Source organism: Eleutherodactylus coqui, chromosome 8 (assembly GCF_035609145.1).
Source record: "Eleutherodactylus coqui strain aEleCoq1 chromosome 8, aEleCoq1.hap1, whole genome shotgun sequence".
NCBI classification, from domain to species: Eukaryota; Metazoa; Chordata; class Amphibia; order Anura; family Eleutherodactylidae; genus Eleutherodactylus; species Eleutherodactylus coqui.
The window spans coordinates 140,463,671-140,487,235 of NC_089844.1; the positions used below are offsets into that span (position 1 = coordinate 140,463,671).

The 23,565-nt window shown below is 42.4% G+C and overlaps 1 protein-coding gene across 6 annotated transcripts in view; it reads left to right on the forward strand.

Annotated features, from left to right (window-relative positions):
• Positions 1-23,565, forward strand: part of TRAF7 (TNF receptor associated factor 7) — a 50,628-nt gene that overhangs the window by 23,017 nt on the left and 4,046 nt on the right. For 3 of the 6 annotated variants that reach the window (XM_066576570.1, XM_066576571.1, XM_066576572.1), the window contains exons 2-20: positions 6,707-6,823; positions 7,547-7,604; positions 7,717-7,808; positions 10,115-10,231; positions 11,172-11,264; positions 13,985-14,018; positions 16,079-16,262; positions 16,412-16,546; positions 17,170-17,387; positions 17,656-17,729; positions 17,811-17,859; positions 17,949-18,076; positions 18,153-18,235; positions 19,761-19,800; positions 19,878-19,994; positions 20,934-21,056; positions 21,294-21,413; positions 21,896-22,027; positions 23,223-23,342. In XM_066576570.1, the coding sequence (XP_066432667.1) occupies positions 6,746-6,823; positions 7,547-7,604; positions 7,717-7,808; positions 10,115-10,231; positions 11,172-11,264; positions 13,985-14,018; positions 16,079-16,262; positions 16,412-16,546; positions 17,170-17,387; positions 17,656-17,729; positions 17,811-17,859; positions 17,949-18,076; positions 18,153-18,235; positions 19,761-19,800; positions 19,878-19,994; positions 20,934-21,056; positions 21,294-21,413; positions 21,896-22,027; positions 23,223-23,342 (1,995 nt within the window). In that variant the 5' untranslated portion in view covers positions 6,707-6,745. Of the gene's footprint in view, positions 1-6,706; positions 6,824-7,505; positions 7,605-7,716; positions 7,809-10,114; positions 10,232-11,171; positions 11,265-13,984; positions 14,019-16,078; positions 16,263-16,411; positions 16,547-17,169; positions 17,388-17,655; positions 17,730-17,810; positions 17,860-17,948; positions 18,077-18,152; positions 18,236-19,760; positions 19,801-19,877; positions 19,995-20,933; positions 21,057-21,293; positions 21,414-21,895; positions 22,028-23,222; positions 23,343-23,565 lie in introns of all 6 variants that reach the window. The other 3 variants (XM_066576573.1, XM_066576575.1, XM_066576574.1) reach the window with 3 other exon arrangements.

Here is a 23,565-nt window from a genome sequence, read left to right on the forward strand (position 1 = left end):
TACTATAATACTGCTCCTATGTACAAGAATATAACTACTATAATACTGCCCCCTATGTACAGGAATATAACTACTATGATACTGCCCCCTATGTACAAGAATATAACTACTATAATACTGCCCCCTATGTACAAGAATATAACTACTATAATACTGGCTCCTATGTACATGAATATAACTACTATAATACTGCCCCTATGTACAAGAATATAACTACTATAATACTGCTCCTATGTACATGAATATAACTACTATAATACTGCCCCTATGTACAAGAATATAACTACTATAATACTGGCTCCTATGTACATGAATATAACTACTATAATACTGCCCCTATGTACACGAATATAACTACTATAATACTGCTCCTATGTACAAGAATATAACTACTATAATACTGCCCCCTATGTACAAGAATATAACTACTATAATACTGCCCCCTATGTACAAGAATATAACTACTATAATACTGCCCCCTATGTACAAGAATATAACTACTATAATACTGCCCCCTATGTACAAGAATATAACTACTATAATACTGCCCCCTATGTACAAGAATATAACTACTATAATACTGCCCCCTATGTACAAGAATATAACTACTATAATACTGCCCCCTATGTACAAGAATATAACTACTATAATACTGCTCCCTATGTACAAGAATATAACTACTATAATACTGCCTCCTATGTACAAGAATATAACTACTATAATACTGCTCCTATGTACAAGAATATAACTACTATAATACTGCTCCTATGTACAAGAATATAACTACTATAATACTGCCTCCTATGTACAAGAATATAACTACTATAATACTGCTCCCTATGTACAAGAATATAACTGCTATAATACTGCCTCCTATGTACAAGAATATAACTACTATAATACTGCTACTATGTACAAGAATATAACTACTATAGTACTGCCCCCTATGTACAAGAATATAACTACTATACTGCCCCCTATGTACAATAATATAACTACTATAATACTGCTCCCTGTGTACAAGAATATAACTACTATAATACTGCTCCCTGTGTACAAGAATATAACTACTATAATACTGCTCCCTGTGTACAAGAATATAACTACTATAATACTGCCCCCTATGTACAAGAATATAACTACTATAATACTGCTCCCTATGTACAAGAATATAACTACTATAATACTGCCCACTATGTACAAGAATATAACTACTATAATACTGCCCACTATGTACAAGAATATAACTGCTATAATACTGCCCCTATGTACAAGAATATAACTGCTATAATACTGCCCCTATGTACAAGAATATAACTACTATAATACTGCCTCCTGTGTACAAGAATATAACTACTATAATACTGCCCCCTATGTACAAGAATATAACTGCTATAATACTGCTCCTATGTACAAGAATATAACTGCTATAATACTGCTCCTATGTACAAGAATATAACTGCTATAATACTGCTCCCTATGTACAAGAATATAACTACTATAATACTGCTCCCTATGTACAAGAATATAACTACTATAATGCTGCCTCCTATGTACAAGAATATAACTACTATAATGCTGCCTCCTATGTACAAGAATATAACTACTATAATACTGCCTCCTATGTACAAGAATATAACTACTATAATACTGCCCCATATGTACAAGAATATAACTACTATAATACTGCCTCCTATGTACAAGAATATAACTACTATAATACTGCTCCCTATGTACAAGAATATAACTACTATAATACTGCCCCCTATGTACAAGAATATAACTACTATAATACTGCTCCCTGTGTACAAGAATATAACTACTATAATACTGCCCACTATGTACAAGAATATAACTGCTATAATACTGCCCCTATGTACAAGAATATAACTGCTATAATACTGCCCCTATGTACAAGAATATAACTGCTATTATACTGCTCCTATGTACAAGAATATAACTACTATAATACTGCCCCTATGTACAAGAATATAACTACTATAATACTGCCTCCTATGTACAAGAATATAACTACTATAATACTGCTCCTATGTACAAGAATATAACTACTATAATACTGCCCCTATGTACAAGAATATAACTACTATAATACTGCCTCTTATGTACAAGAATATAACTACTATAATACTGCTCCTATGTACAAGAATATAACTACTATAATACTGCTCCTATGTACAAGAATATAACTACTATAATACTGCCTCCTATGTACAAGAATATAACTACTATAATACTACCCCCTATGTACAAGAATATAACTACTATAATACTGCCCCCTATGTACAAGAATATAACTACTATAATACTGCCCCTCCTATGTACAAGAATATAACTACTATAATACTGCCTCCTATGTACAAGAATATAACTACTATAATACTACCCCCTATGTACAAGAATATAACTACTATAATACTGCCCCCTATGTACAAGAATATAACTACTATAATACTGCCCCCTATGTACAAGAATATAACTACTATAATACTGCCCCTCCTATGTACAAGAATATAACTACTATAATACTGCCTCCTATGTACAAGAATATAACTACTATAATACTACCCCCTATGTACAAGAATATAACTACTATAATACTGCCCCCTATGTACAAGAATATAACTACTATAATACTGCCCCCTATGTACAAGAATATAACTACTATAATACTGCCCCTCCTATGTACAAGAATATAACTACTATAATACTGCCTCCTATGTACAAGAATATAACTACTGTAATACTGCCTCCTATGTACAAGAATATAACTACTGTAATACTGCCCCCTATGTACAAGAATATAACTACTATAATACTGCCCCCTATGTACAAGAATATAACTACTATAATACTGCCCCCTATGTACAAGAATATAACTACTATAATACTGTCCCCTGTGTACAAGAATATAACTACTATAATACTGCCCCCTATGTACAAGAATATAACTACTATAATACTGCCCCCTATGTACAAGAATATAACTACTATAATACTGCCCCCTATGTACAAGAATATAACTACTATAATACTGCCCCCTATGTACAAGAATATAACTACTATAATACTGTCCCCTGTGTACAAGAATATAACTACTATAATACTGCCTCCTGTGTACAAGAATATAACTAGTATAATACTGCCTCCTATGTACAAGAATATAACTAGTATAATACTGCCTCCTATATACAAAAATATAACTACTATTATACTGCCTCCTATGTACAAGAATATAACTACTATAATACTGTCCCCTGTGTACAAGAATATAACTACTATAATACTGCCCACTACGTACAAGAATCTAACTACTATAATACTGCCTCCTGTGTACAAGAATATAACTACTATAATACTGCCTCCTATGTACAAGAATATAACTACTATAATACTGCCTCCTATGTACAAGAATATAACTACTATAATACTGCCTCCTATGTACCAGAATATAACTACTATAATACTGCCCCGTATGTACAAGAATATAACTACTATAATACTGCTCCCTATGTACAAGAATATAACTACTATAATACTGCCCCCTATGTACAAGAATATAACTACTATAATACTGCCCCCTATGTACAAGAATATAACTACTATAATACTGCTTCCTATGTACAAGAATATAACTACTATAATACTGCCTCCTATGTACAAGAATATAACTACTATAATACTGCTCCTATGTACAAGAATATAACTACTATAATACTGCCCCCTATGTACAAGAATATAACTACTATAATACTGCCCCCTATGTACAAGAATATAACTACTATAATGCTGCCTCCTATGTACAAGAATATAACTACTATAATGCTGCCTCCTATGTACAAGAATATAACTACTATAATACTGCCTCCTATGTACAAGAATATAACTACTATAATACTGCCCCATATGTACAAGAATATAACTACTATAATACTGCCTCCTATGTACAAGAATATAACTACTATAATACTGCCCCCTATGTACAAGAATATAACTACTATAATACTGCCCCCTATGTACAAGAATATAACTACTATAATACTGCCCCCTATGTACAAGAATATAACTAGTATAATACTGCCTCCTGTGTACAAGAATATAACTAGTATAATACTGCCTCCTATGTACAAGAATATAACTAGTATAATACTGCCTCCTATATACAAAAATATAACTACTATTATACTGCCTCCTATGTACAAGAATATAACTACTATAATACTGTCCCCTGTGTACAAGAATATAACTACTATAATACTGCCCACTACGTACAAGAATCTAACTACTATAATACTGCCTCCTGTGTACAAGAATATAACTACTATAATACTGCCTCCTATGTACAAGAATATAACTACTATAATACTGCCTCCTATGTACAAGAATATAACTACTATAATACTGCCTCCTATGTACCAGAATATAACTACTATAATACTGCCCCGTATGTACAAGAATATAACTACTATAATACTGCTCCCTATGTACAAGAATATAACTACTATAATACTGCCCCCTATGTACAAGAATGTAACTACTATAATACTGCTTCCTATGTACAAGAATATAACTACTATAATACTGCCTCCTATGTACAAGAATATAACTACTATAATACTGCTCCTATGTACAAGAATATAACTACTATAATACTGCCCCCTATGTACAAGAATATAACTACTATAATGCTGCCTCCTATGTACAAGAATATAACTACTATAATGCTGCCTCCTATGTACAAGAATATAACTACTATAATACTGCCTCCTATGTACAAGAATATAACTACTATAATACTGCCCCATATGTACAAGAATATAACTACTATAATACTGCCTCCTATGTACAAGAATATAACTACTATAATACTGCCCCCTATGTACAAGAATATAACTACTATAATACTGCCCCCTATGTACAAGAATATAACTACTATAATACTGCCCCCTATGTACAAGAATATAACTACTATAATACTGCCCCCTATGTACAAGAATATAACTACTATAATACTGCCCCCTATGTACAAGAATATAACTACTATAATACTGCCCCCTATGTACAAGAATATAACTACTATAATACTGCCCCCTATGTACAAGAATATAACTACTATAATACTGCCCCCTATGTACAAGAATATAACTACTATAATACTGCTCCCATGTACAAGAATATAACTCCTATAATACTGCCTCCTATCTACAAGAATATAAATACTATAATACTGCCTCTTATGTACAAGAATATAACTACTATAATACTGCTCCTATGTACAAGAATATAACTACTATAATACTGCTCCTATGTACAAGAATATAACTACTATAATACTGCCTCCTATGTACCAGAATATAACTACTATAATACTGCCCCGTATGTACAAGAATATAACTACTATAATACTGCTCCCTATGTACAAGAATATAACTACTATAATACTGCTCCTATGTACAAGAATATAACTACTATAATACTGTCCTCTATGTACAAGAATATAACTACTATAATACTGCCCCCTATGTACAAGAATATAACTACTATAATACTGCTCCCTATGTACAAGAATATGACTACTATAATACTGCCCCTATATACAAGAATATAACTACTATAATACTGCCTCCAATGTACAAGAATATAACTACTATAATACTGCCCCCTGTGTACAAGAATATAACTACTATAATACTGCCCCCTATGTACAAGAATATAACTACTTTAATACTGCTCCTATGTACAAGAATATAACTACTATAATACTGCCTCCAATGTACAAGAATATAACTACTATAATACTGCTCCTATGTACAAGAATATAACTACTATAATACTGCCCCCTATGTACAAGAATATAACTACTATAATACTGCCCCCTATGTACAAGAATATAACTACTATAATACTGCTCCCTATGTACAAGAATATAACTACTATAATACTGCCCCTTATGTACAAGAATATAACTACTATAATACTGCTCCTATGTACAAGAATATAACTACTATAATACTGCCCCCTATGTACAAGAATATAACTACTATAATACTGCCCCTTATGTACAAGAATATAACTACTATAATACTGCTCCCTATGTACAAGAATATAACTACTATAATACTGCTCCTATGTACAAGAATATAACTACTATAATACTGCCCCCTATGTACAAGAATATAACTACTATAATACTGCCCTCTATGTACAAGAATATAACTACTATAATACTGCCCCTTATGTACAAGAATATAACTACTATAATACTGCTCCCTATGTACAAGAATATAACTACTATAATACTGCTCCTATGTACAAGAATATAACTACTATAATACTGCCCCCTATGTACAAGAATATAACTACTATAATACTGCTCCTATGTACAAGAATATAACTACTATAATACTGCCCCGTATGTACAAGAATATAACTACTATAATACTGTCCCCTATGTACAAGAATATAACTACTATAATACTGCCCATATGTACAAGAATATAACTACTATAATACTGCCCTCTATGTACAAGAATATAACTACTATAATACTGCCCCCTATGTACGAGAATATACTGTAACTACTATAATACTGCCCCCTATGTACAAGAATATAACTACTATAATACTGCCCCCTGTGTCTCATAGCATACTGGGTTTTAGTGGTGACTCTTTTATTTTCTCCCCACAGAGGACGCTTTGGAACAGCTCGGAGATGTCGGTGTAGATTATGACCTCCAGTAAGAATCCAAGATTCAATCATTTTTCGGCTGGTGCCACGAATATTCCACCAGAAAACACCAACGGGGTACCAGCCTTTTCTGCCAACTATTATCTGCTCTTTCTATTTATTACTTCCACTTCTGTTGCTTGGTATTAAATTTGTAAGGGAGAGTCCCCTGAAAGGCACACTTCTCCTACCGCTGTCATCTGAGTCACTGGACTGGGTGACCAGCACACCGCTCTGATTATTGTGCAACTGAGCCAATGTGGTGCGCCCTCACTGGTGGGGATCTGCCAATTATCTTGGTCCCTTGTGTTTTTCCATCATTTCTCACTTTTTGGGTGCGTTTAGATGGAACGGTTACGGTTCAAAATAGTTCTTGGATCGTTTGAATTTGATCGTTAATCGTTCCGTTTAAACACGGCCAACGATGAATGATAATTTATTCACTTATTGTTCATTTCATGCAAGCATGATAATCATCGATAATTGGCCCGTTCGCTAATTGTACGGTTCAAATACCGACCGTTCAGCCGTTCTCAGTCACTTATGCAGCGAATGTGAACGACTGAACAATTTAGCTACCGAACGATTTAGCTGCTCCTCTTCCTCTCTGATCGCCCCCTCCCATAACCTCTCTTACCCTTCCATATCTCCCGCCTTGTCTCTGATGCCCCACTGCCCCCCACCCAGTCTTTATCTTTATCAACCTTTTTTATATCTTGTCCCTTTCTTCTCCTCTCCCCATTCTTCCACCTTCTTGCAGCCAGGCGCCTCTTTTCTTAAGCACATATCCATTTTTCGTAGACCAGAATGGAAACCACATTTGGCCCGGCCTTCTCCGCCGTGACCACCATCACTAAAGGTAATGCAGGCCACTATTTGTGTTCGGCTTCTTGTAGGATGTTCAGGATTATAGAAGATGCAAACAGATGAAACTTTCAACTCCATTGTTAAAAGTTGTCTGTTTTCTACAGCTGATGGTACAAACACCTTCAAGCAGCACCGCAGGACGCCCTCCTCGTCCAGCACCTTAACCTTCTCGCCTCGAGATGAAGATGATGTTATGGTAAGTGACAAGCTCAACTTCATGAGCTGCTAAGGACGGCCAACAGCACATTTGTGGCCATTTCTACAGCCCTTTTACATAGGCCAATGATTGTGAACAAACGTTGATCGACCCAATCATAGTTCTGTGCAAATGGGGCAGCGATCTGCTGACAAACAAGCAGGCACTCTTTTTTTTTTTGTTTTTTTTCTATTTTCTCGTTGATCCCCCTCACTGTCTAATCTCTAATCTGTATCTCCTCCCTTTCAGTTTCATCCCATTACTTCTAGTCTTTCCTTGTACAAATGAGAATAGGGCTGATCCTTCTGCACTGTGACAGATATTTGTAGACAGCTATTAAGTCTCCTCTCAGCCTTCTCTTCTGCAAGCTAAACATTCCCAGATCCTTTAACTGTTCCTCATAGGACATGATTTGCAGATCGCTCACCATCTTGGTAACTCTTCTCTGAACTTGCTTCAGTTTGTCAATGTCTTTTATAGATTGGGGTGCCCAGAACTGGACGCAGTATTCCAGATGTGGTCTAACTAAGGAAGAGTAGAGGGGGACAATTACCTCATGTGATCTAGACTCTATGCTTCTCTTAATACATCACAGAATTGTGTTTGCCTTTTTGGCTGCTGCATCACACTGTTGACTTATGTTCAGTCTATGATCTCTTAGTATACCCAAGTCTTTTTCACATGTGCTGCTGCTTAGCCCAATTCCTCTCATTCTGTATGTGCTTTTTTCATTTTTCTTGCCCAGCTGTAGGACTTTGCATTTCTCCTTGTTAAATACCTTTCTGTTAGTCGCTTCCCACTGTACAAGCTTTTCTAGATTTTTTTGAATAGTCTCCCTCTTCCCTAGTGTTAGCCATCCCTCCTAGCTTTGTGTCGTCAGCAAATTTGATCAGTTTCCCATGATACATACAGCCATCGATTGTTACTGCCCGGTTTTTACTTATGGTAATCTTAAGAGGGTTTCCAGAGTCCTTGCCATTGATGACCAATCTCCAGGGTAGGTAATCAATAGTTGATCAGTGGGGGTCCATCTCTCATTCTCCCCGCCAGTCAGCTGATATCAGGTCTTTAATCATTACGGACAGAGACAAAAGCTGGCAACTCCGTCCGTGGGTCAAAGTTCCCATGGAGCTGTGCCTGCACTACCTACACCGCCGCTGCACTACAGACAGAGCTGTCTGTCCGTTATAACAGCCAGCCCAATATCAACTTATTAATGGGGATCCTGAGTGGTCGACACCTGCTGATCTACTACTGATGACCTATCCTGAGGATAGATTAATAGTAGAGCCTCAGAAAACCCCTTTAAAGGGGTTTTTCTTATTAAAGACATTTATCCCCTATCTACATGATGGGGGAAAGATGTCTGATCACTGGGGGATCTGATTGCTGGGATCCCTAGAACTATGAACCCCAAATGCCTCATGTTAATGTTAGTGGTGTGCATGTATGATCACCGTTGGGTTCACTTCTCTAGGACAGAGATTGCTGACCCTCGGCCCTGTAGAACTGACTGGTAAGACATTCATATCACCGCTCTACTCACATGGGGCATTTAAGATGCACAGATCTTGGGATCACTGGGGATCCAAGCATTCAATCCTGTGGATAGGAGAAAAATATTTTTTAATCTGTTGCAGATTTAAATGGAATTACCACCCAAAAATATCCGTACAGTATATTACAGATTTTGTACTGGAGCCCAGCAGCTTCAAGTTTGCGTTCTGGGAGTTGCAGAGGTAACTCGGAGTGTGCCGCCAATATAGTGGCATCACCATCTCGTAACTGAGGCATAGACTTGTGGTACACTATGGAAGCCCGGCAGTGTCCACTAGTGTATAATGGCTATATAGCCAGCCAAAGCATCCTGACCACAAGGGGTTAAAACAAGCTGGCACCGTCCCAGTGGGACTATCATTCCCGATATATATTCCCCTTTCGAATCCCCCCTCCACTCTCAATCTATTCCCCTCCTTCCCCGGCCTCCTCACATCTCCAGCAGGAAGCAGCCGAGCTGACTGAATTGAATTGGAGGAAGTGTCTGCATATACACTCTGAGCGGCGCTGCCAGGACCGCGGCTGGAGTGCGAGCCGCCACTGATATATAGGGGGTTTGCTGGGCAATGCGGGGAAATGCCACTGACACTTTGAGAGCAAACCAACTTCTTCTCGGATTAGCGGAGGGAAGGCTCACCTAAGACTTACGAAAATGTAAGCCGCATAGAGCCGGCTGCGGATGATGGAGCTCTGTAGGACCTGCGGACATTGAACTGGGTCATTGCTCATGGGGTCTCTTCTCTTTGTAGCCTCCAATTAGCACCTCCCGGCGCTCAGACTCCGCCATATCTGTCCGCTCCTTGCACTCCGAGTCCAACATGCCCTTGCGCTCCACCTTCTCACTCCACGAAGAAGAGGAAGAACCGGTAAGCGGAAAATCTTAAGAGCTGTAAGTAGCCGGGTGCTGGCGTCTCCCCTGTTGTGTCCTTCCCTGGATTGTCACGTATAACTGAGACCTCACAGATGTTTGTGACCTGCGGCGACGGCTTCATACGGGGATGCAGATTTTTTTCCTATATGATAGACTGCTGCGAGGTTTATCTATGAAGTTCCTTAGGGGGTTGGGTATATTATTATATGAGGCCCCCAAATTCATCAATTTATAAGGGGCTCTGACTCCCCACCCCACCCCCACCTCTAGGTTATAGAGGGTTGACTAATTGCGATCAACTTTTTAATGCAGACTTTCTACAATGTGAGATCTGTGGTAATTACTCGCTCATAAAGTAAAATTTTTTTGAGCAATTTGTTTCCTCCATTTCACCGTTCCTCTGCTATTCATCCTGGAAGTGCATGGATAAATTGACATTTACTGTTTAAAGGGGCATGTCCGTACACAGCGTGACACCTTCAGCTCTGATTAGACTGCGTCCGATTGTGTATGGACATACTTTTTTAACAAGGAGTGTTCATGATCAGTTGTCATTTTTCATACATTTCCCGGAGGAATAACAGAGGAACAGAAGAGATGCTTCAGAATTGTTATTTTATGGCGATACAAGTATGGACTAAAACAGATACAGTAGGGGAGTTGTCTGTAAAGTGGTTTAGTTAGTACGGCTGTTGATGGGATATGCAAACATCGTCCGATTGGTGGGGATCCGCACTAGGATGGCGCTTTGGCTTTTTCCGAAGGCTGCGTGGTCAGAAGAGGATTACAAATGGCTGTAATATCCGTATGATAAATGCTTTTGACAGTAGATATAGTTATATAATAGTTGGTCACATGACTCCGGGAAGTCCCATTGTGCGCAGTCAGCAGGGCTGTTACTGGTTTATTCACACCTGTCCTCTGTGCCCATCTAGGACCCCCTGGTGTTTGCCGAGCAGCCCTCGGTGAAGCTTTGCTGCCAGCTGTGCTGCAGTGTTTTCAAGGACCCCGTTATTACCACATGTGGGGTAAGTGACAAGTAAGATGCTGAATAACCCATAAAGGGACATCCGGTATTGTGTAACTCCAGCCGCTGGGTCGTCTGATGAAAGGTTAGGCTACTTTTTCATACATTTGATGTTGCCATTCTTCACAAATCCAATATCTCTGCTTGCTGTCAGGGATGGAAGCATTCTGAGGCTGAAAACCTGTTCTGCTTGTGCAGAGATTACGTTTGAGAGTTGTGCTGGCGATGACGCAGATCCGCTGCGACTCGCCAGGGGACGGGCGGCTTCCATTGACTGCAATGAAAGCCGTCCATGTGAGGCTCACACTAGAAGAGGACATGCTGCGATTTTTCCCTGCGAGCAGTAAATCGCAGTTGATATCTGCTCGTGGGCGTGGAAAATCGTTTTCCATAGCATGTCCTTTGGGGAGTACTTGCTGCAGCATCCGGAGGCGTACGCCCGCTCTGGATCCCGCAGCACAAATACACCCGTGTGCACTGGGCCCTAAAGTCTCTGAATAGAAGCAAGAATGCTTCCTGACAGCAAGCAGAGATCTCACATATGATCTGTACATCCATAGACAACCCGACTGCCCTTTCCCAGCTCCAGAGGATAACATTTTTTTGCTGTATAAATGAAAACTGATCAGTGGGGGTCTAACCACTTGGACCCCCACAAATCCTGAGAATGGGGGTCCGCTTGGTCTCCAAGGGAACAGAACGGAGGTTGCCCATGCGCACCACTGCTCTATTCATTGCAATGAGAGCATCGGAGATCAACGAGCAAGAAGCGAAGCGCTCGACAGCCTCAGGTGCTTTTCTTGAAATTAATGGAGCAGTGGTGCGCATGTGCAATCTCCATTCTGTTCCCTTGGAGACCAAGTGGACCCCCATTCTCAGGATCGGTGGGGGTCCCAGCAGTTGGATCCTATCTATCAAAAAATGTTCAGTCTCTGGAATACCTCTTTAAGCAGGTAGTCCTTTTCTGCAAAAATGGCATAAGAAACCGCTAAATGGCTTCATTGAGAATCTGCGCAGTGCCCATGGGTACTGATGTAAACGAGCGTGACCACTGTATCTTATGCTGCGCTGGTAGAGGTGCGGGGTGTCCATAGCTTTCAAAGATGGCGGCTGTGTTCCCTACTGCACAGTGGTAGATGCAGGGAAGCTATGGATGCCGTGTTACCGCTCTTGCATGGTATAGGACACAGACGCCGCCATCTATGCATGCTGTGACTAGTTTACATCTGTACTCATGGCTACTAAAGATTCTCCGTGCGGGCTAACATAATCCTAAAGCAATTTAGCCATTTCTTTTACAATTACACGGTAGTCTATGTTTTTTGTTTTTTTTTTTTGCAGAAAGTGGACAACCCCTTTAAGTAGCGGCCTATTCCATAGAGGCGCCCTGTAAAATCAGAGCAATTATCTGATTGGCTGCTCTGGGAAACTCCACTTTTGCAAGATCCATGTCACGGAGTCTCCCAGAATCCGAAGTGGCGAACGGTGGGGGTAATAGTCGGCAGAGTATTCCTGGTGATCCCGGAGCTCGCACGAGTCTCGCTCCGCTAATATCTGTGGACTGATGCGGGTGTTGATGGACCAGGCTTTTGGCAGCCTCTGAGCAGCGGACGGCGTGTGTGGTTTGGCAGCCATTCTTGGCTAGAGGCGACTCTGTGCACCTGTAGCTACATCTGTTCTCAGCGCTCGCTGGGAAAGTTCTGATGGGGACTTCTCATATCAAGTGACCCATGTGGAGGAAATAATATGGTCCAGGTAGAGCGCTGAACCTGCTGGCTCATCAGTATTCTTCCCATCAGCTGTGGCTGATAACAGGGGACAATAGATTGCAATCAAACCACAACACAATTAGAGATAGGATAGACTGAAGGTTAGTGTCTCTTTAATGGCTCGGGTTTTACAACTTCTCTCATAAAGGTCAGCCCTCCCCCGGAAACCTACAAGCACCGCAGACCGAGCCATGGAAAGTCCTGCAGCAGGAAGCGCTGGGTCTCTTGCCCAGTATTGCTTCACAGCCGGCACCCTGCACGCTTCTCAGGAAGGGGGCAGGGAGGCTGCATTATCTCCGAGGGGGCCTATAGAGGCCTCTCTGGCCAGAAATCACTTATCCGGCGCGGTCAGCGCCAAACCGTAAGTTCCTTAGAAAGTAGAAGCGACGGCTGGGAGGAGAAAGAAGCAAATAGAGGAAACTGAAGCGGAGGAGGGATTGTGAAATGGCAGAGGCATTGAGTAACTTGTCAATTGCACACGCCTGTCTGTCTCTATACAGTAGTATAGCTTTAACCCCTTCAGGACCACACATTTTGGGGAATTTTTTTTTTTCGTCTTGCCATTCCAGAACAAGGGGGTATCTTCCTACTTGTACAACACCGGTGTCAGGCGTGAGAGGGTTAACTACCTCGAGATTATCCGACAGTCCATTTCATTATAGAGCAATTATAGCCTTTTGTAAAAAGCTCATCCTTGCTCTTTATCTCTTCATTGAGCCACTAGATGGCGCTGTTCTTGTCCAAGTCTTTGGCTCGATGCTAAAATAAATAGGTTAATCCTATATTACCTCCCCCCAGTATATGCATTATGTAATACAACGGATTGGGGAATGAATTGATAATAAATGCAGAGCCGCAGCGGCCGCAGTAAGGTGCGATATATATATCTGTGTGGTGGGAGAGGTCCGTGAATGTATGGACGCTGCTGACCGTTGTCCCCTCTTCTCCACAGCATACGTTCTGCAGGAGGTGCGCCCTAACATCTGGTAGGTAGAGGCTTCTATTACTGGATTACATAGACATTGAATAGGATAATAGAACATAGGATGAGCTACCGTTTGCTGTTTCGAATGGACAATAATGATCAAAGCAGAAGTTTTTGCCCTATTTCTATTGTCTCTTACTTAACCCCTTCCCGAGCACACCACAACAATTAACAGGCTAGCAGGCTGGTCCTTGTGTCTGCAGACGGTTCATTTTCGTGCTGTGTTTGATGGCGCTGTGTGTTCCTACATGCAGAGCCATGAGCAGGATGGGAAGTCACACTGACAGCATGATGATGTAGTGTGACGAAACGCAAATAATCAGTTCGCTGTCACAAAGAGCCCCGCGCATACTGAGCACTCTGTTCCCAAATGCGGAAGCTAGGGAATCCCGTAACGACGTCACAGGGATTCCCTCTGCAGACAGGAATTGGAGGCCCACGGAGAAGACGCGATGTTCGTCTTCTCTGCATGTCTGTGAATACAGATGACGGGTAACAGCGATCTAATGGGCTATTATCAGTGTGAGGACAGCAGGGAACACATGTGGCCTCACTGCTCAATAGGTAAAATAAAAAAGGTAATGAATACAAAAAATAAAGTGCGAAAAAAGCTTTAAAATAAAAGTGAAAAAAAGCGCCTTCCACACAAAACAGTGCACCAGAGGTCAGCGAGTTTTAGACATCCTGCCTGAAATGCTCGTGTTTTGCATTGGCGTCAGTCAGGCGCTCATACGTTAATAGGTTCCCTTCACACAGAATGTATGTTATGCCTAATATACAATAATTCGCTCCAGCATCCGCTTCAGTCCTGACTTTTAAACCTATGACGTTACAGGCCTGAGGCTGTACTACTGAGGACAGTAGGTCGTGGGAGATGTGGCCATCAGAATCTCCAGTAGTGCAGCCTCAGGCTTTGGGCCCGTAACTACAACTGATCACATCTCAGCCTAGAAATAAAATAGAAGATTGTTTTCACTTTCTCTTTGAACATTAATGTGACCCTCCTGGCCTCCCTCCCTTATCTGTCGAGCCCTAGACCTATTTATGTGGATGTATGAGGTATGATTCATACTTGTGTGTCCACCACCCCCTTATTGACCGACTTTACGCCTTTTTACAGCCGTCATTAAACGGGTTGTGTGGTTATAAGAAAATATTTTCAAGGGCTGGTGAGGTGATAAAACAAAGACAGTATACATATCATCCTCATCTGTGGATGGCCGCTGTGAGTCAGGCGACCACTCCGAGCCATCAGAGGCTGCAGCATCACCATCTGAATTCCTGGCATCAGCACTCACATCCTGAACGCTGTGATGCCAGGAGTTTGCTGCGGCCTCTCATTGGAACACGGCGGCAACCTGCATTCCAGCACCCAGGCTGGGGAGTGGGAGCAGCTCATCTGGGTCCCGCAGGACTGAAGACTGGTAAGTATACTGTCTTTTTTTTTTTTTCAATTTCATCACCTGCCCACCACTTAAAAAAATTCTACCCTTTTAAGGGGTCGTATACTTTTTGCAGTGTGCTAGAATAACAGCTGCTCCCAGAGATCATCCAGCCATGGATCAGATGTCTATTGGGGACAGGCAGGCACCCGTTAGAGAACAGTGACGTAGCATTCTACCTTGTGGATGGCTCTTTCCACAGCACTGTAATGAGCGCTGTCTATACAATGGTGGCGCTACTTCCACATATGCCCGCCAGTTAATTACAAAGTCCTACCTCCAATGCAGTGACCCTAACTTAGGGAATGTCACATATCAAAATAACTGTCACACAGTTGTGGGGGAAGATATTGAATGCACAAAAAAGTGTATTTCTACTCTTCTTTTAAAGGCCAGTATTGCTTAAAAAAACAAAACCGTAACTGCTATTAATTAAGACTGTTTAAAAAAAGACAGCCCTATCAGAAAAATCACTAATACTGTAAAAGGATTTTAAAAAGCGTATGGCCTTTGGAGCCAATCTGACATTATTTTGGTCATTAAGGGTTATATAGATAGTTTGGTGAAATGCTTGTAATGCTCTTACATTGACATTAGATTTCCATTTCCTCGTTTCCAGAAAAGTGCCCGGTGGATAATGCCAAATTAACGGTGGTGGTGAATAACATCGCCGTCGCCGAACAGATAGGAGAACTGTTTATTCATTGTAAATACGGCTGCCGCCCCTGCGCCAACGGGAAGCCGACGACCTATGAAGTGGACAACCATGGCTGCCCCTTCACCGTTAAACTAAGTGCCAGGAAGTAAGTATCTTGTTATGGGGTTCAATTATCGGGGGTCCGGCTGCTGAAACCACCAGCTTTTTTCAGAAAACGAGAATGCTTGACTGTCTTGTCAGTCCGGCTCTAGGCTTTATGTCTTATCCTTCTTTCCCTCTCTCATGTCATTGCAGGGACCATGAAGGCAGTTGTGATTATCGGCCGGTGCGTTGTCCCAATAATCCGAGCTGCCCGCCGCTGCTGAAGATGAACCTGGAAGCCCACCTGAAGGAGTGTGAACACATAAAGTGCCCTCATTCAAAGTATGGGTATGTTCAGCTACATAGAGTATATAGGCATAACACGTGGGGTTATAGGGGACCCCGTCTATAAATACACCCCACAATGTGTCAGTAGAATCAGTGTAGCAGTAAGGCTGCTCTCACACTGCGTTCTGCATTGTCTGATGGGGGGTTTCCTGCTTTATACCTCTGATGTCTGCTGCTGTATAGGCCAGTGATTGCCAACCACAGTGCCATGGCACGAAAGCGAGAGTGAAAAAAAACCCACTTTTTTTTTTTTTGCAGGGGTGCCATGAGCACTAGTATAGGCATATTGTGGCATCTGCCGCCAATAGGCTCTCATATTAAGCACCAAAATAAAGACTATATATTGTGTGAAATACAATTTTTTTTACTGCATGCTTCTGTATAGAATAGTTCAGCATGCTGTGCAGAAAATGGTATACTGCTGTATACCAGCCCAGCGAAGTCCGTAAGGACACTCTTTTGGCCTCCGTTGGGTAAATGGGGGTCTATGGATAAGCTTGACCTACGTGCCAAGAGCTTTTTCAGCGCATGCAGCGAATGCACACTGCAGAACACAGTCTGGAAGTTGTCTTGTGACTGCTGCATATGATGGATGTAACTGCCTGCTTCCTTGTGACATCTAGGTGCACCTTCATCGGGAACCAGGACACCTACGAGACACATTTAGAGACTTGTAAGTTCGAGGGTCTCAAGGAATTTCTCCAGCAAACAGACGACCGATTCCACGAAATGCAAGTGGCCATGACGCAGAAGGACCAAGAGATCGCCTTCCTCCGCTCCATGTTGGGAAAGCTGTCAGAGAAGATCGATCAGCTGGAGAAGAACCTGGAGCTTAAGTTTGGTAAGAGACGGTCCAATTTATGGCATTGCTGTAAACTAGAGCATTGTGGGAGTTGTCGCTTCCCAGCAAGCACAAGTCTGACTAGACTATGAGTATCCAAAGATTATATGCTATGATCTAAACCAGATTCATGCCTTTCAGGAGGATCCACTGTATCTGTTAACTAGATTCCTCTGTTATCAGCCATTTCAGGCTGGGGAGAGGATGAGTGTAGCGTTGCTCCTGTTAAACCGTCTCTGATGAACTGAACCTCATTCTTCCTTTACAGACGTCTTGGATGAAAACCAGAGCAAGCTGAGTGAAGACTTGATGGAGTTCCGTCGCGACGCCTCAATGCTGAATGTGAGCTGAGCATACTTCAGAAAGTAAGTGCCCCCCTGCCGTTCTGCACATCACTTCTCACAATGTCCCTCTGTGTTACAGGATGAACTCTCCCACATCAACGCTCGCCTAAACATGGGAATCCTTGGCTGTAAGTAGTAGGAGGACAAGATACTACCCTGTTGCTAACCCCTTGTTGCTGCTTCTTCACTGACAACTTGTTCTTCTCCCCATCTGCAGCCTATGACCCGCAGCAGATATTTAAGTGTAAGGGTACTTTCGTGGGGCACCAAGGCCCAGTGTGGTGTTTATGTGTCTACTCCATTGGCGATCTGCTGTTTAGTGGCTCCTCGGACAAAACCATAAAGGTAATTGGTGTTTTCATACTGAACGTATGGATCCTGGTCTCCTTATCACCTTCCTTACACCGACATCTCCTTCTAGGTGTGGGATACCTGTACAACCTACAAGTGCCAAAAGACACTGGAGGGGCATGATGGCATCGTACTGGCCCTGTGTATTCAAGGGTGAGTCCTCAAACTACTCTTATATTACAAGTACAAATTGTCTTTGTCTCCCTTTCTTGAGGAGGTTCCTCCAAAGATCAGCTGAAATCTGTGGGGGAACCCAGAATTGAAAGCAAGTTATCCCCATCTACAGAAGAGGAGATGACTTGACGATTGGTGGGGGTCCGACTACTGGGATCCAGAGGACGGGGCTTTAGGCCTCATGTCCACGGGGAAAATCAGGCCCGCTACGGATTCTCCATGGAGAATCCATAGCGGGTCCCTCCTGCCCCGCGGACATGAGTGCTGAAAATAAGAATAAACTTACTCGCAGCGGACTGGGCAGGTCTTCTCTTCTTCATGGCCGGATCTTCTTTCTTCGGCCGGCGGATGTACTCGGCACGCCGGCAGCGTGCCGCGCACATGCGCCGGGCTCATCCGCCGGGCCGAAGAAAGAAGATTTGGCCATGAAGAAGAGAAGACCTGCCCAGTCTGCTGCGGGTAAGTTTATTCTTATCTTAGGTCTCCCGCGGATCCGGACGGCTTCCATAGGCTTCAGTAGTTTTATTCACTTTTATTGACCATCCGCAGGTATTTATCTACCCGTGGGTGGTCAATGCATCTCGCATGCGGATTTAAAATCATATTTTGCCCGTGGACATGAGGCCTTAGAGCATCCCCACATGAATGGAGCAGTGGTTGCACATGGGCACCTGTTTCAGTGGGACCACCTGAGATAATCAAGTAAATCTTGTTATTTGTATAGCGCGAACTTATTCTGCAGCATTTTCAGATAATTTATTTATTACCCCCCACCAAGCTCGGAAGGATAAATCAACCTTGAGACGTTACCTGAACCATGAGATTGAACTCGCAACCTTCAGGTCATGAGCGAGAGCTTAGCACTCTGTGCCACACTAGAATATATGCGACTGCCACTCCATTCATTCAGGGATGGTCCAGAACCCCGCTCTTTGGATCGTGGGGGTCTCAGAGACTTCTGCCATTGCTAATAGATGAGGATCTTGATCCGGATGGGGATTAAATGTTTGATCGATGGGGAATTGAGCACTGGGACCCCCAGCTATCCTGAGTCAGCAAACCCTAATGCTTTATGTGAATTGAACACTGGTGCACATGCTCGACTACGGCTCCATTTACTTCTATGAGACGGAGGTAAGTTGCCAGCTGCATTGATCTCCAACTGTCCCTTAGGACTGAATTCAGCAACAGTTTTGCATTTGCACTAGCGCTCCATTCACATGAGGCATTCAGGTGTGTCGCTCTTGGAGATCCCACCGATTGGACCCCCAGCAGTCGGACATTTATTCTCTATTGTGTAGATAGGGGATACATTTCCTAAATAGGAAAATCCTTTTACCTCTGACTTACTTATTGGGGTATTTGATGCATATGATTTCTGATCCGGAGCTACATCTGGTATTCCAAGCCTCAGATGTGTCCAGCGCTGTGAACAGAGATGAGCGTGATTATATTATTTGAATTGATTCTGCATTTCCTCACATTCCTTGTTTCTCTTCTACAGAAGTAAGCTATACAGCGGCTCAGCAGACTGCACTATAATAGTAAGTATGACGGCCAGGTGTATGGACGGTGACGGAGGACAGAACCGTTCATTAGAACTACATTGTCTCTCCTTCAGGTGTGGGACATCCCGACACTCATGAAAGTGAACACTATCCGAGCGCATGACAACCCGGTGTGCACTCTGGTATCCTCACACAACATGCTCTTCAGCGGCTCCCTGAAAGCCATCAAGGTTAGTGCCCATCGCTGTGAGCGGCTACCACATCAGACAATCGGACCTATTCCTCGGAGCAGGAGCTGTCGAGTATCAAAAGCGATGCCCAGCATTGTAACTAAATGAAGCTACTTTGCATTGGGTCTTATTAAGACAGTTTCCTATTGTTTTATTTCTACAGCTCCTGTGCAGACGATGCGTCTCCATGGTGACACAGCAAACAAAGTCTGTGTAGTGGAATCTTGCAGTTTCATACTTTCATTTGTCCCCTACTTTGTGCTAACATACAATTGGTTGGTGAAGTAGAGGACAGATAGAAAATGACTGAAGGATAACACTACACAGACCTCTGTCACTAGGGAGATGCATAGGTCTGCATAGGAGCTGCAGACCCAAAACGGCAGGAATTTTTTAAATAAACACTTATTGCAAAATTGCTTTCATTAAATATGCATATGAGAGATTTAAAGAACTGTTTGTGGGGGTGTATGTAGCATTAAGCTGCGTTCACACCTGTGTTAGCGGATTCCGTTTTCCTGCTCCGTTATGGGAGCAAGACAGGGAATGCCCTGGACAGACGATTCTGGTTTATGACTGAGCTGACCGGCGCCAAATGGACCCCATTGACTATAATGGGGTCCGTTTGCCCTCTGTTCAGCCGCCCTGCATTTTACCGGACGACAAAGTCCTCCATGCAGGACTTTTCATCTGAAGAAGTAGAAAGCGGCTTCCGAAGTGCAGTGTTATAAAGGAATCTTGTTATTCCATGAAAGCAGGTGCAACATTTCCGCAGATCTCAAGTTTGAAGGAGACTATGCCCAGCAGAAACGTTGCACCTGCTCCCATGGAATACAAAGATCCTTTTTTGACACCGTACTTTGAAAGCTGCTTTCTACTTTTGCTGATGATCGCTACTGTTGAGTAATCAGGATTGCCACTTTCTTCTCATCGGAGCAGGTTTGGGACATAGTGGGTACAGATTTGAAGCTGAAGAAGGAGCTGACCGGCCTTAACCACTGGGTCCGTGCACTTGTGGCCTCACAGAACTACTTGTACAGCGGGTCCTACCAGACCATAAAGGTGAGATTACTACATAGAGTATGATGTTGAGGGCAAAGTCATACCATGAAGGACAAGGCATACTAAAGGAAAAATGGATGCACTACTATGTCTAGTGCAGGGACAGCGCCCGGCACATGATATCCCATGTAGGATCTGCACTAGGCATAACCCAGTGCATCAGTTCCTTCAGAGCAGTCAATAATGTAATAAGGACATTAGATACCTACTTGAGAATATCTGTCTTGTCATTGTCAGATATGGGACATCAGAACCTTGGAGTGTGTCCACGTCCTGCAGACGTCTGGTGGAAGCGTTTACTCTATTGCTGTCACCAACCACCACATAGTGTGTGGGACATACGAAAATCTCATCCACGTGAGTAGGAATCAGACAAACAGTACATAAGAATAACGAGAACTGTAACTTAAGCCCCATTTACACGGGACGATGCCCGACAGCGTGTCCCAGTGAAGCTCGCTCCTGTGATGTTACAGGAGCGAGTATCACTGGCAACGCTCAGAGCGCTGCCGGCATGAACGACTGCTGTTTACACTGAATGGCTAGTCGTTCAATCTCTGCATGCATGTACACGGGGCGACTGCCATCCAGATACCCGCGGGAGCTTGCATGACTCTGAAAGATAATCGTCCCCTGTAAATGTGCCAATAGGAGTAACTAGGAGAGTGATCCCCAACACCTCTCCCTCCAGCTTCTACAATATTACTGGTAGGTTTCTATCAGCCGGAGACCTCTCTTCTATTCCGCCATCTTTATGTCCTTGGAAACAACCCAACTCGATCTCTGTTTTTCCTTGTTTGTGTTCTTATATGACTGGTTATTGTTCTTATCTGCTCCAGGTCTGGGACATCGAATCCAAGGAACAAGTTCGTACGTTAACCGGACATGTGGGGACGGTGTACGCTTTGGCCGTCATCTCCACCCCCGACCAAACTAAGGTTTTCAGTGCCTCATACGACAGGTCTTTACGGGTATGTGACCCCTCACTACTTCCAGTTTACAAATGTGTATTTCGGCTCACAGTTGGGATGCTTTTTCAGATCTTCCAAGTAATGAGAACATTGTTCTTCCTCTTTACAAGTCACTGGTCAGACCACACATGTACAGTTTTGGGCATCGGTACTCAAGAAGAACATATCAGAGCGGGTACAAAGATGGGCAACTAAAGTAATAAATGGAAAGGGCGGACTACAATACCCAGAGAGGCTATCAAAATTAAGGGTTATTTAGAAAAAAGACGACGGCTGAGGGGCGAACTAATGACTATGTATAAATATATCAGGGGACAATACAGAGATCTCTCCCATCATCTGTTTATACCCAGGCAGGACTGCGACCGTCACAAGGGGGCACCCTCTACGTCTAGTAGAAAAAATGTTTCTACACCAACATAGAAGGGGGTTCTTTACTGTAAGAGCAGTGAGTCTGTGGAACTCTCCACCTGAGTGGTGGTGTCTTTCTTGAGTGATACAATATTACATGTTATAGTCACTAGTTACTGCAGGAGGGTCGGTGATCCCCCTGGTCAGATATGTAGGACCTATTATTCAGGTGATATGTACTAAAAGTCTATGGTGGGAACATCCTGGATTCAGTGCTGGAGCTGCAGTATAAATGTTACTGTCAGGCGGTTCTGTTGCATGTCTGAATCTGACCTGGTCCAGTAATTGATGCTTCGTGTATCATGTCTTGTCTAGTGTATCACGTCACACGGGTGAGTGCAATTTTGGTCAGTGAAAAACTCGACTGATTTTCACAGCGGATGTATGTACATTTTGCATTAGTTTTTAAAGCGCAAGTATCAATTGAGGGCAATCCGTCTTTCATCCGCATTGGAAAAATAGATGGTGTCCCAATAGATGTAATTTTAAACCCCCTTTGAAGTCAATGGGTGTGTGAAAAAACAAAAAACTGCAGAACGCACTCACATACCGTACAAGTGCATTCTGTTTTTTCATAACACACCCATTGACTTGAATGCGCAATTCTGGTCTGAGAATCGCGGCAGAAAAGAACATGTTACGAATTTTTTCATGCAGACCATCGGTGAATATGCACATTGACTTCAATGGGTGCGAGTTCTGTGAAGTTCTGACCGTTTCAAACGCTGATGTTAAAATCGTCCATGTTTCTAAGCCCTGACACCGGATCCTCTTCTTCCTTCAGGTCTGGAGTATGGATAACATGATTTGCACGCAGACGTTGCTGAGACATCAGGGCAGTGTGACCGCCCTGGCCGTATCCAGAGGTCGTCTGTTTTCGGGTGCCGTAGACAGTACAGTAAAGGTAAGTTCTGTCTGTTTTTTGTACTGGCATCTAAAGGCCACTAGGTGGGATCATTACATGCACAGCAGTGAGCCATATCTGGAGGGAATGCTTAGACCTATCCTGTATCTCCATGGGGTAGGATGACTTTAAGCACTAGTGGAGTACCCTCTGATAGCCGAGGGTCTTACCACTACTTTAAAAAGAACCTAATTTGGGATAGACCCAAATTGGGATATTGTTC